The sequence below is a fragment of the Abramis brama genome (assembly GCF_963993115.1).
Source record: "Abramis brama genome assembly, chromosome: 18".
Taxonomy (NCBI): Eukaryota; Metazoa; Chordata; class Actinopteri; order Cypriniformes; family Leuciscidae; genus Abramis; species Abramis brama.
The window spans coordinates 10,724,656-10,739,082 of NC_139980.1; the positions used below are offsets into that span (position 1 = coordinate 10,724,656).

At 37.7% G+C, this 14,427-nt stretch overlaps 1 protein-coding gene across 4 annotated transcripts in view; it reads right to left on the reverse strand.

The window, feature by feature from the left end:
* Positions 1 to 7,667: 7,667 nt before the first annotated feature.
* clocka (clock circadian regulator a) overlaps positions 7,668 to 14,427 on the reverse strand; it is a 62,570-nt gene continuing 55,810 nt past the window's right edge. For 2 of the 4 annotated variants that reach the window (XM_084091345.1, XM_084091343.1), the window contains exons 20-24: positions 13,459 to 13,617; positions 13,143 to 13,382; positions 12,192 to 12,373; positions 11,068 to 11,341; positions 7,668 to 8,698 (exon numbers count right to left, since the gene is read on the reverse strand). In XM_084091345.1, the coding sequence (XP_083947471.1) occupies positions 8,381 to 8,698; positions 11,068 to 11,341; positions 12,192 to 12,373; positions 13,143 to 13,382; positions 13,459 to 13,617 (1,173 nt within the window). In that variant the 3' untranslated portion in view covers positions 7,668 to 8,380. Of the gene's footprint in view, positions 8,699 to 11,067; positions 11,342 to 12,191; positions 12,377 to 13,142; positions 13,383 to 13,458; positions 13,618 to 14,427 lie in introns of all 4 variants that reach the window. The other 2 variants (XM_084091344.1, XM_084091342.1) reach the window with 1 other exon arrangement.

Below are 14,427 nucleotides of genomic sequence, written 5' to 3' on the forward strand. Positions count from 1 at the left end.
TATGGGTGTGTTTTTTTGTGTGTGTTTTTTTACAATATGAACACTATTAAACCAAGGAGCAGATGTAATAACTTACAAGGTTATAAAGTAAATTTTTCTAAGATGTTAAATGTGCTCTCAAATAGTTTTTGGGTAATTAAGTCACATGTACAATTGTATGAAATTATTTGCATTAGATGGAAAATATCAAACCATGTGGCATCTGTAAACAAATGATACTTGAGTTTTTCTCAGAATTAAATTAGCTTTTTTGAGCCCCCTTTTTAATTATTTAATTTTTGTGGCCCTCAAGTTTACTAGCAGAATAACCACCGGTGTAGTTCCATCACATACACGCGTTCCAAAGTATTTGACAAGCAGAAAGTGAGTTTGTCTTAATTTTGAACAATATATCTATTGCTTCATACATCAAAATCTTAAGAAACGTGCTATGTTTCCACAAATACCTCGTTTTGATGCCATATAATGCAGATACATAAACGTTAAATTGTGGCTTTAGTGTCGAAAAAAGTTTTGGGAACACTAAAAATGTATTATATTCAAATCTTAAGGAATATGGATATTTCCTAGTTCAGTCAGTGGCAAAAATATACTTGAATTTCACTTGCTATTGTTCATGAATTAAAACACAAGACAATATAATAATAATTATGGTTTACTGATCCTTTAATACAAAAAAAAAAAAAAAAAAAACACTGAAAAATACTAGTAAATCGTAACATTTGCAAATAAACAGCAATGCAAAATTATGACTTTACAAAAAACCCATTACAAAAATAAAACAAATATCAGAACATATGATAGATAAAACTATTTAACATATTTTATACATTTTCTGATTTAATATCTTCACAAACTATTATATATTGGCCACTGTATATAGTAATTTTTCAATATGTTTGTTCAACGCTAGTTCAGTTAGTTGGAGACACCCACTAAATGCTACAAAAAGTCAACAAAAGAAATTTCCCTTTAGATCCTGCTATGGCTCACTGATTGATAACACTGTTACAGAGCCAGGTATGGAAGCATCTACAGACAAGCAGAACACATCACACAAGACATTCACGATGGCAGCAAGCTCCAGGTGTGCATTTGTGGTTGGGAGAAAATAACATCAGAGAAGGTCTCATGTCACTCCAAGTGGATATTAAGATCCGGCTGGTGACTTTGCAAAGGGCAGAGAACTTAAGGGAACTTCTTTCTGCAAGAAGAAAGAACACGTTTCAAGACACTTTCAATTTCGTCAAAGACCTTTTTGAAAAGGAAAAAAGCAGAACTTTGAAAAGATCAAGACAGGAATTGGAGAAACCTGGAAAACATCCACTAAATTCAAGCTGGACACTAGCCCTACTAAATGGAAAGAGGCAGAAAACACGGTCCGGCGAGCAAGAGCAGCATCTGCTCCAAAGCCTAACAGAGTACCATAAGAACGCACCGAATGTCCTATGCTTTCTGAGGGTAGTATGGCACATATATAAGCAAAATATACCCATGGCTTGGCAAAGGGCTGGTGGCATGCTAATTCCAAAAGAAAAGGGTGCATCAGACATCAGCCAATTCCGGCCAATCTGCCTTCTCAACGCCTACAGTTTGGACTCCTTCCCCGGACAATATGGCTACTCACCGTATATGAAGTCCCATTAACAGTTGTGGAGAAGATGGAGCGAACAATCACTTCATACGTAAAAAATTGGCTTGGTGTCCCTTGATGTGTCACTAACATCAGCCTCTATGGCAAAGGGGTCCTGGAACTAACTCTCACTAGTCTAACCGAGGAATACAAGTGTTCTAAAGAAAGACTACAGCTGACACTGAAAGATTCCCGAGAGAAGACCATCAGTACTGCTGCACCTCCCCTAGTAACTGGGCGGAAATGGACACCATCCGATGCTGTGCAAGCAAGCTACATCAGCCTTAAAGCTCAAAGACATTGTGGGGCAGATTCAGCAGGTAAGAGGTTTTGGCCTAAAAGCAAACGAACAAACCTGGTGAAAGGCTACAACATTAGACCGGAGAACACTGGTGGTCGAGGAGGTGCGTTGACAGGAGGAGGCTGTGAGAAGAGCGAAGGCTGTCTCTCTTGCTAAGCAGGGGCAATGGATGCGGTGGGAATGTGTGGAGAGAAGAAAGATCAGCTGGAGGCAGCTATGGGAAATAGCAGCAACCAAGATTAGCTTTATCATCAAAGCAACGTATGACGTGCTTCCATCACCAAATGATCGCAAACAGTGGTACAGCGAGGATCCAACTTGTGCCCTCTGCCCAACTCCAGCAACTCTCAAACACATCATGATGCAAGACTAGCCTCACGCAAGGGAGATAGACCTGGAGACACAATCAGGTCCTCAAGACCCTGGCATCAGCTTTGGAAAGCAAGCGGAGCATGAGCAACTTCCCAGCCACCTAGAGCAAGCAATCCCCTGAAGGCAACAACGTTTGTCAGAGAAGGGCAGAAAACACACAAACATCCTTCCACCAAGTCAGAATCAGGACAACTATGCATGGTTCGTGACTGGAAAATGCTGGCAGATATCGACCAAAAGCTAATCTTTCCACATGAGATTGCCCCCACCAACCTCAGGCCAGACTTGGTATTCTGGTCCCCCTCACTTAAGATGGTCTATGTCATAGAGCTCACAGTTCCATGGAAGAACTTAGTTCAGGAGGCCTATGAGCGAAAGAAGCTGTGCTATGCAGAGCTTGCAGCAGAAACAAAGCAACGTGGCTGGAACAGCAGTTTATCCAGTGGAATGGAATGCAGTGGATTTGTGATGTAATCTGTTGAAAGAACATTACAATGAACATACAACCCTTGTGAAGGGTGTATAGTGCTGAAAGGCTGAAACACCCAATGATGCAAGGGCACACTCCTGATGATGTGTCCCGTGCCCGATAGACCGGGAATGGTACCCTGGCCAAGATTTACCTCCCACACAACTCGGAGAATCCCCACCAGTTGATTTGTCTACCACTCCCAGCAACAAGGTGATTCTCGAAAAAGTGCTCACCACCTATTGGCACAAGAGACAGCTTCTAACATCTTATCCTGTGTTTTTGGAAATGTCTCTTTACTATCCCTAATTGGGCTTATTTCTTTGCATTTTAGGTTCACTTGAGTGTAATTGTTCAGTTGATTTTTTTTATTATAATTATTTATACATATGGGGGTGTTTTACGTGATATAGCCTAGTTAAGGTGTGTGTGTGTGGAGTAGTGTTACTGCGCTGTAACGGCAGAACTTTCGGGAACGTTTACAATCGTGTCTGTCTTAAACCTGTTATAGTACATTCATACATAGATTCATAAGTGGTACCCATAATTTGCAAATTGTCCCATCAGCATCGTAAACTCGGCACAGTTGGACCACTGTGATTCGAGGGTAGGCTCAAGCCTCGAGGCCGCAAGTAATCTTGATTGCGGATGTGATTATTGCTTTTATACAAGTTCAATAAACAAGAAGTTAATATTGAATAACTTACATTTTAAATACAGTGTTACTTTGGCTGTTTTCCCAACACAAAAATAGTTTCAAACAAAGCCAAAGCAGCATCAATGGTCGTCTCGAGGAACACGCAGTGGCGGACAGTGTGAAGTAACTCCAGAATGAATCAATAATGTTTTTGAACGAATTGGTTGAGTTGATGATTCATTGGCAAGAGAATCACTCGTCGCCTCCTTCTGGGGTAACAATGTGACCTGCAAAAAAAGTGTCACTGGAAAAATCCCTAAACCTTATTTATGACACTTATTTAGAGGGAAAACTACCAGGCCAAAAAGAAATGAATAAAAACAGTCGACAATGCATTTTTTTTTTTTTTTTTTATAATTTTATTTTCAAAATTGAATAAGGGGAGTAAACGGCACTGTTCGTTTAAAAAGGTTCCATTATTTCTTTGTTAAATGTAAGAATTGTCTGGCTCACAAAATGAACCCAATACAGCACACTGATTTCTGATATTACAGATTTCTTATTTTAAAAATTGAGTTTAGGAAAACAGAGCTATGCTCTGGTAGCCCCTGATGGAGCTCTGAAATTTGATGAAACCTAACAAATGGTGAAAGTTTAAACCTATTTATAGGTATATTTAAATAATTTCCTATATTTCCCCTGTATTAACGTGTACTGACCAGATAAATTTCATGAGCCAAACACGAGTGCTCAGCAAAGAACATCACACGTACAAAGATTAAATGATAGCAAGAGAACACTGATAGACATTCAGAACTTCTAGTGCGTACATCAGAACTACAGAACATTTAACATGGTTCACCACCTCCTTTTCCACTGGACGCTTTTTAACGTTTCAAAAGCAAATTCAACAGGATTTCGGCATGTTCTCTCATCTTTCCTCACAGCTCTTTGGGTTCATTACTAAACGCCAGCTGACATGAAGTTGCATTGAGCACCACAGACAATCCAGAGGTACATAGAGGGCAACCATTATGACAGATCCTGTTTTTTTGTGGCTCTTTATGATAAATGCAGAAGAATGTGTGTTATTGAATAGGTCACTATCACAAGACCAAGTGAGGAATAGAAAGAAGGGGCAAGATTGATGTTGGGTTTTGATTATTCTGAACCAACCTGAGGAAGCTGTAGTATTTCTCTGTTACCTTAGGGCTGACATAATACAAATCAGTGCAGAAAACAGAAAAACATCCCCTTGTACTCCAAAACATCATTGCATGCGTCAACAACTGACATCTGATGCAAGTGTGAGAGGATTCACTATGCATCAGAAGGTCATTTGTGACCCAGACTGGTCGTCTTACTTTTTAAGCAAGACTGCTTTTTATTTTTTGAACGTATTACCTTCAAATACTCCAAAACATAAGTAGGAGTCGGTAGCATAAATCAATGTCCTCTCTTACTCGGACAAAGACCTTAAAATAACCACTTCCTGAATCCAACTGCATTGTGGGGAGAAAGTTCGACTGGTCCTCCAGTGTGTCACAGTTTGTTAAAATCCTTCATTTGAGGTTACAATGTGGAGTAAGCTTGATATTCTGTTCACTTTCCGTGCAAAAGATGTATAACAGTTGTTTTATACATCAACTATAGCCTATCTGCATAAATTCTCTGTTCTGACCTTGCTGTAGAAAAATAAGAACATCTATTTTTTATATATATAATCCTCTTTAAAAGTTACTATAAAGCTAAGTGACAGTTACATTCAATCAATAATCTCGCCTTGCTCATTCTAGCCATGCTTTTCGGTCACAAAATGTCTGTGGCACTGAAATGTACAGCCATCCATTATGTCTACATGACCATAGAGACCATAACCAACACATTAATGACTGTCATATACTATAGGAGCGACTCGAAGAGTAACGAACAAAAGGATGAGTTTGATTACATACTGCATTATAATAGACCACTTGGGATATTCTATCGGGTGGATACTGCAAAATGAACAGCGATTGGACCAGCACTCTGGGTGGGAGGCTTCAACATCCCGCACAAACTGAACATTCAGACTGGCACTTCTGATATGGAAAATATTGGAATGAAACTGTCTATTTGTACTAACCTTAAAAAGGCAATATTGCTCATTAGTGCACTAAAATGTGACGATTAGAATAATTAAAACAATAACATGGTCTTGTCTCACAAGACCAATACAACTGTCAAAACTTTGCTACCTGCTACTCTCAGCTTTTACAATATGAAATGGTCACACTTTATATTAGATGCATTTAACTATTACTTACACACACAACAATTTTTGGTTACACTTTATTTTAAGGTGTCTTTGTTACACTGTAATTATGCATTTAAGTACTGAGTAAAAGTAAGTAACTACACAGTAAAAAATGTTTAAACTTAAAAAAAGTAAGTGTTTGTGCTGCCATAAATCGTAATTTTAGTCAACTTGAAATGTGAAGTACGTGTAAGTGACAACTTGGATATTTGAGTTGACTAAACTTAATGTAATGCAGTACGAACACTTACTATTTTAAGTTGAAACTAATTTTTTTTTGTTTACAGTGCACATGTACTTATTATAGGGTTAGGGTTTGGTTTAGTTGCATGTAATTATGCATTATTTATAGTTATTACAAAAGTAACTACATGTAACATGCAGTATGTAACAATGACACTAAAATAAAGTGTTACCAAAATGTTTATTGTTAAAATGTACTTATTTTTTTCTGCTATTGAGGCGAGATACGGGAAAGGTTAGAGACAGGTTTGCTACTATGGTTAATTTAAAGTTTGGGTTAAGTGGTAAGGGAAGGGTCAACAGTGTAATCATAGATATAATTACAGAAATTAATTACAGCCGTAATTACATGCATGCATTTCTTTTTAAATACAAGTACAATGTAAAACATGTAAGTACACAAATAAGTTTGTTGTTTTATATTGTTAATTTAAAAATTAGTGAATAGTAGTTAAAAACACAATATAAAGTGAGACCAAAAATATGTCAATATGTTATTAAAAAAATAAAAACTATAAAAAAATTTTGTGACAAATTAAATATATTATTATTTATTTATATAATTTTAATTTATGTTGACCCTACAGCAAAACATAACTATTACTTTTGAACATTCATGATGGCTAAGTGCTGATGATTAAGTGCTAATGTCTTATCGAGCAACTTTGAGGAGACTGCAATTCTAACAATGACTGTCTTGTCAAAAAATGCATAAATATAAATCTCAAGATCCTGAAGACACAGTTAAACAGTTTAAATATCAAATTAATCAACTACAATCTGGCATATTTTAATTGTAATACTACTGGGGTCAATAAACAGAATCAGATTGTCAACCCTAGGCTTGTGTTCTGTGCTTTGGGCAAAGAGCTAGAAGTTGCTAGTGACTATGTCAGCATTACAGAGGTACTAGGGAACCTATACATTCCTGATTTTCAAGAGTGTCTATCAGTACGGAAGAAGTTTGCAAAGTCAAGTCGTTATCATTGAAATGTCATCGTTTGACGATGAGAGGAAACCCGAAAAAGGCAAGTGAAAGAACTCCTGCATTAAAGCTGTGCAAATATGTGAAAATCTCTAAATGATAAACAGGTTTGGTTGTTTATATTTATGGTTATTCAAACCTACATAGTGAATCATACCGAAAACACTGTATAACAGCGTTAACAACCATGTAAACCATTGTAAAACTAGAGGAAGCTATGGCTTAGCCTTAAGCTCATTTACCTGTATTGTTTAAGATCAAACACGCTATGTGAATATATTTTTCCCCATCATAACCCTGCTGTTTTAAGCGTCAGTTCCAGTTTAGCAGAGTACCGTAACTATCATCGTTACATAATAGCGAACGTCGTGAGGACATTTCCAGCTGTGATGATTCTGCGCTAAACAGTCGAAGCCCCATTTCAATATTTTTGACTATACTAAATCTGAAGCCTTCTCTTTACAGTATTTACAAATGTAAAACATCTCTCTAAAATATTCATATCTATATTTTTGCAATTACTAAGGTGTTACTGCATAAGATGCAAAACATCTAAAGATTGCCTGTTCCTTTAACAGTTTTACTAAAAATATGAAGTTAGTTTTTTAACAAACTGTGACACAATCTGAGGATCCAGCATTGCCTGCTTGGCAGACACACATACATACGAACACGTGCGCAAGCACATACACACACTCACCCCCATCCCACTGGAAAAAGGAAGTCTGTGAAGAGATCAGCCATTATGTGTATTAAGTTTAGCCTTTTTTTCCTTTGAATATTAGAAAAAAAAAAGTATATTCAAAGCTACAAATAACAGACTACGCTTTTCATCTCATGCATCATATAAAATATTAGTTTCTCTTTCCTTTTGTCCATATATTTACACATTATTTTACAGGTGAACTGTACAATAAAAGTGGAATCCACACGACATTCTTAAAAATATTTTCTGACCCATAATTACTTTGACAAGTAAAATGAGGAGGAAAGAGGGAGAGAAAGAGAGAGGTGCTGTTTGTCCTGCGGGACTTCTTCCAAGTCTCGAAGCACTCGTTCTGCATAAATTAAACCTGTGAAAGAGGGATGACGGCACACACTGGGCATACGAGACGAAGGGGATGTGATGGTGACAGCTTGCGGAAAACCAGGCGCCGCTGCTCCCTTTGCCAGCCAGCAGATAAGTTCGGCGTTCGTGGTCGGACCTCTCCCAGAATTCAGTGCAAGCAGCCGTTGATCAACTGCCTATAGGTGGAATAGGGCATGGGGTGAAAAAACGACGCCCAATTAGGTCTGGCCCTTCACCTATAAGCAGTGGAAGGGTATCTGAGAGGGTACAGTACAAATACTGTTATTTTTTTAGCTTCAAACCCCCCCCTCAGAAGCCCCCCAGCATGCAAGACTGCTCAGTGGAGATTTGGTTGTGTCCCTGACGCGCGGTCAGCTACTGAGGTGGCGCGTTGGAGCGGTCCGTCATGCTGTCTGAGCGATGAGCTGCCAGTTGCTGCTGTAGCTGCTGCTGCTGCTGCTGTTGCTGTTGCAGCTGTTGCTGCTGTTGTTGCTGCAGCTGCTGCTGCTGTTGTTGATGTTGTTGTTGCAGCTGCTGCTGTTGTTGTTGATGCTGCTGCTGCAGCTGTTGCTGCTGCTGTTGCAGTTGCTGCTGCTGTTGTGTTGCAGCTGCAAAGGTGCCTTGCTGCTGCAGAGGAAACGCTGCCTGAAGGATCAGCTGGGTAGACTGGTTGCCGTGCAAAAGCCGAGGGGCCTGCAGGAGGAAATGCACAACATAAATATACATGTGGTAGCGATATTCAAATCCTGCTGATAACACGATAAGACAAAAAAACAAAAACAAAAAACAAGACTAGTGAATTGAGGCATCACAAATTTATAATGTACCATTATGATATATGAATAAATATATTTTGAATCAAAAAAGTGCTCAAAATAACAGCTGAATATATAAGCAAAATGTGCTTATCTTAAAGGGCACCTATTATGCAAAATTCACTTTTACATGGTGTTTGAACATAAATGTGTGTTGGCAGTGTGTGTACACAACCACCCTATAATGATAAAAATCCACCCAGTGCTTTTTTTTTGTCCCCATAAATCATAAGCACTGTTTCAGAACAACCCGTTCTCAGATTCGGGGCAATGTGACGTACTTTTGCACAAGCCCCTCCCACGACTGTTGACTCACACTGCAGTTTTAGCGTAGAAATGAACACCGCTACTGAGAGTTTCTGTTTTGATATTCATTCCGTGAGATGAGATTTTTCTGACGGAGCGCGAGCTTGTGAGGCTCCGCCCTCTGCGCCGAGAGCTGCAGCTCATTTGCATTTAAAGGGATACAAACTAAAACGGCGCATTTTTCTCAGCCCCAAAAAATGACAATTTAAACATGCTGTAAAAAATGATCTGTTGGGTATTTTGAGCTAAAACTTCACATACACACTCTGGGGACATCAGAGACTTATTTTACATCTTGTGAAAATGGACATAATAGGTGCCCTTTAAGGAATAGCTCTCTCAAAAATGTTCATCTCACTTATTCTTTCATTCAATTTTTAAGCTTCAAATCAAGATACAAAAAGCACTATAAAAGTAGTCTGCTGAACTTGTTTGCTGTATTCCAAGTCTTCTAGAGCCATATAAGCCATATATGTGTGGAACAGACAGAGATTTAGGTCATTATTCACTAAAAATCTTGTCAGCCACCCAAGCTCTCCATTTTAATCAAAGTTCAAGTCGATATGAAACAAAAATGTGCCCGAGGTTTACTTCACTGTCGTGATATACATACACGTGACGGCTATTGAATGTGAAAAAAGAAAATTAGGACGGGACTTGATATTGTCCATTTGGAATTGATCCTTGAAGTGATCCAGAAACTAAATGGACTATTACCGGTGATCAGAGAAGAGATGACATAGCGAGGGGGACATAGATTTTTTTTCAACTCTTTCCCTGTCATTGATAGAATTTCCTATCATTAATGACACAATGATTTCCTGCCACTGATAGAATTTTCCATCATTTATGACACAATGCTTCCTTGCCACAGACAGATTTTTCCAGCAATCCATGTTTTCACTGTTATAAGGTAGGGGTGCTATTACACATCTACCTAACATTACTAAATGAAATATCGAACCCACAAAGAGGTATAGGACTGTGAAGCTTTGGGGGTGTTGATGGACGTGATCTATTCGATATGTTTTAATCATCATTCTGAATCCGATCCAGACATAATCTTTGACAAAAACGTTATTTTCTCAGCTTTTTATTCAAAATGTTGCTTTTTTTATGAAACTTACCCACATTCAAGTGTTGATAAAAAAAGAATGTATGAAGTTGTTTGATGTTTGATAAAATCAGAGTCTCTGTTCTTCATTTGATATATTGTATGTTCAGATATTCATACAACAAAACATTCTGAGGGCCATGCAATTTCTGAAAATGATCAATAATGCTGGAGCTGGCTGGCAACTTTTTAAAGAGTTAATTAAAGATTACAGAGGCATATATATATATATATATATATATATATATATATATATATATATATATATATATATATTTTTTTTTTTTTTTAAAGAATGATGTCCTCTAACAAATCATTCATCATTAACACTGCAACATTCAATAGAAAAAATAAGGAATTAATTTTGATTACATGGTGATTGGTGACTAATAAAAAAGGTAGTATTGTCTGATTTGTGAAAGAATCTTTTACACCGCTTTTGTGAACCACATTATTAGGTTCCTTTAAAAGATCTGACTCCAAAGAATGATTCTTTCACAAATCAGACATCACTACTCCTCTCTTGAATGAATAGGAATGTGTCATGACTCATGTGATCCACTTTCTATTGTTTTTACAATGCTTTCGCATCCAAGCCCTCATTCATCGCAACTGTCTGGAAAAAACAACCAACACATTCTTCCAAATTTCACTTTTTGTGAAGTGAGGGTGAGTAACTGATTACAGTAAATGATTTACATTTATGGCTGAACTATATCAGTAAGCTGTACTCAGTAAACAGTCAGTTTAATCAGTAAGCTGACCAAACATATGCTACAGTGAAGGAGTCATCGATGCTAAGAGGTTCTCAGTTCTCTGCGTGGTACCTGTAGGAATTGTGTTTGCTGCTGGGCGAGCTGAGCCTGGGCCTGTCCTTGCTGTTGGGCTGTTCCTGTAGCCGTCTGTGACTGCGTCTGAGCCTGCTGCTCCGGCGTCTGTGCAGGCGGCTGCTGGGTGATGCTGATTGTTTGAGGCTGGCCCTGCTGCGGGGCAAAGGCAGTCACCACCTGCCCCATGAACATGGTGGTAGGCACCATAACTGCACCACATGCCATTGGGCCAGTTACTAGCTTAGTGAGGAGCTGTTGGGCAGCAGGGAACCTGTGTGAGGCAGGAGGACAGGATTTTAGTTATAAGTTTCTTTTCAAATGTTGGGACCAGTTTTACTGCGACATGGTCGGGGGTCCCCTAGAATGTTTTATTGTTCATCAGAAATTACCCAGTAGGTTTCTATAGCCTCCAAAGGAGAAATATATACACACACACACACACACACACACACACACACACACAGACGGCTTGACATTAACACCAGACAACCTGCCAAATGCGGGTGGATTTCAGCAGTGTCATAAAGGCATCTGAAAGAATAAACTACTGTTGTCAAAAATACAGATTTTTGGATATTGATACTGAAATATCTGAAACGCTTCCAATACTCATTTCCGCAGAACAGGTACACGATACCAGCTGTGCTTTCTCACTCTCTCATGATCTCTCTAACAGCGAGTTGACACACAAACCCGCCTCCCCTAAAACACTTGTTTCATTAGCTCCAGATGAATATTGTTGGTGTTACAGGGCCTGAATTTGTGTATTGCGCATAATTTTACTCATTCCCGAAAGTGAACTTAAAGTTGAGAAAGAAAATGCATGTGTAAAAGTATAATGGATGCGTGTGTCAGGTCTTAAAGTGACAGCAGCCTAATATACCCCTTTCCAAATTATGAGATAATATTAAAAATATCTACAGTATATGGCAGTTTTTCCCCATGGTATCGGTCAAAATTGTGGCCAGTCAGGAAAAAGTTAAATGTTAAAAGTTAATGTCATATATGTATATATACTCTTTTAAGTTAGTCTAGTATTCTAATGTGCAAATTTAACCGTATATGTGCGCTTCATGTTTATGAAGTGTCAGTGTGTGTGTTTGTAATAGTGCTACATGTACCGTATCTGCCGGTCTTGTGAGAAGGTGGCGACCGCGGCTCCGCTCGGGCTGCTGTTCTGGGCCAGGCTTGTGGCGATCTGCACAACATTGGCCTGCGTCGGCTGAGAGATCATCATGGTATTATACAAAGATGCCGGCAGTGCTCCTTGAGGAGACTGCAACGTGTGAGACGACCTCTGAGACTGCTAAGAAAAGACAGAGATAGAAAGACTTGATATTAGATTATAGTAGGATGTACACACAATCTAATACTATATTATACATTTACTTTTGCATTTAATAGAGGGATGTTTTATCTGAACATACCACAGACTTTGTTTACAGATCAGTCGGATCTTTGGATTTAAAATGTAAAAAATTATATAAATTTTTTAATTAACTGTTTAATTATAGTTTAAGTTTTAATAAATTTATGTGCTTTTGTCATTTTTATTTATTTATTTACTATTTAGGTTTAATTTAGTTTTAGTGCAGTTTTCATTTTTATTTATTTATTTTTTTCAGTTATTTGCCAAGACAACATTTCTAATACACATATAATATTTATATATTTTATCACAGTTTTATTTCAATGAACAGAAAATAAAAGATTTGTTTTAGTTTTAGTTAATAATAATAACCTTGTAATGCAATAATAATCACTGAAATGAGTTTTTCTGTCATTAAGTACTGTGATGATCTCCATTGAAACTTCATATGTGCATTTAAATATGCTGAACATAGAATTTAATATAAACTTAGAAACATATTATGACTTGCGTTACCTAAAGGATTTCAATTATGGTAAAATTAAAACCAAAATTTTGTTGAAAAACATTGTTTTGATGAGTGCATATGCATGATCTTAAAATTTTACGAGTAAATATGTCTAGTACAATTTTTTGGTACTCTGACAGTTTCACTTTTCTATGAAAAATGGTCAAAGCTTACAGCACTATTCTTCTCTATCACCTGAGTTAGGGTGGAGCTCTGATCTCTGAGAAGGTTCTGTTGCTGTGGCAGAGCCTGCTGAGGATGCTGTGTGACAGCGTGTTGTGTCCCCGTGTGTGTGGATTGCAGGCCGCTTTGTAGGCTCCCCGCCGGCACCACCGCCCCCTGCATGGACAGAGCGCCCCCTGGCTGCACGGACGATCCCTGCGTCAGCTGTACTGAGCCGAGGTTGAGACTGCCGCCTCCTGGCTGTAGGAACATCTACATACCCAAACACAAGGGTGTCAATTCGAGGCATAGAGTGCACATTTAAACAAAAGCTAGGAGACGCTCTCACCTGTAAGCCCTGCCCTTGAACCCTTTGCAGCTCGTCCTGGATTTGCCGCAGTTCTTCTTGTTGTCTGTGGATGTTAGCCTCAATCATGCGCGTTCGCTGTTCCAGCTGCTCCTTAAGATGCTGCATTGCATCCATCTGTGTGGAAAACTGGATAACTGGCTACAAAACAATAAACAGCACCAGGTATAATATAATAATAATTTGAATAGGCCTTAAATGTTAACACTACCAGCATAATACAGGTCTTCAGAACGTATATATATATAATAAATCTTATTTTGCCTATCATGTGATATTAATACTTTTTAAATTATATGTTTTTAAAATATATAATGTTTTAAAAAGATGTATCATATGCTCATCAAGGCTGTTTATTTGATCAAAAATACAAAAAAAAGTAATATTGTGAAATATGATTACTATTTACAATAACTCTTTTCTGAATTTTCAAAACAGTTGTGCTGCTTAATATTTTTGTGGAAACCGTGATGCGTATTTTTTCAATATTCTTTGATAAATAGAAAGTTCAAAAGAAGAGCATTTATTTGAAGCAGAAATCTTTTGTAGCATTATAAATGTATTTACTGTCGCATATGATTAATTGAATGCATCCTTGCTGAATACAAATATTTCTCCAAAAAAAAAATGGTAGAGTATATTTACACTTGGTAAATGTAAATTGTAGATGATTTATGGTGATTACCACTAGGGTTGGGTGTTTTAGCGTTACAATTCCAATTCTGATTCTGCTTATCAATTCTGATTCCTAGTTTTGATTCCAATATAGTGAAAAAAAAGAAAAAAAAAGAAGTCAAATATTTAGATATAAAATAAAACATTTATTCTGTCTTTTTGCAAAACATTCTGTTGCAGCGGAATACCACGAACAAAAAATAAATAAATCAACAGCTGAAAGAACAAGTAATAAACTAGACTAACTAATAAACTAACTAATATAAATTTCAAACA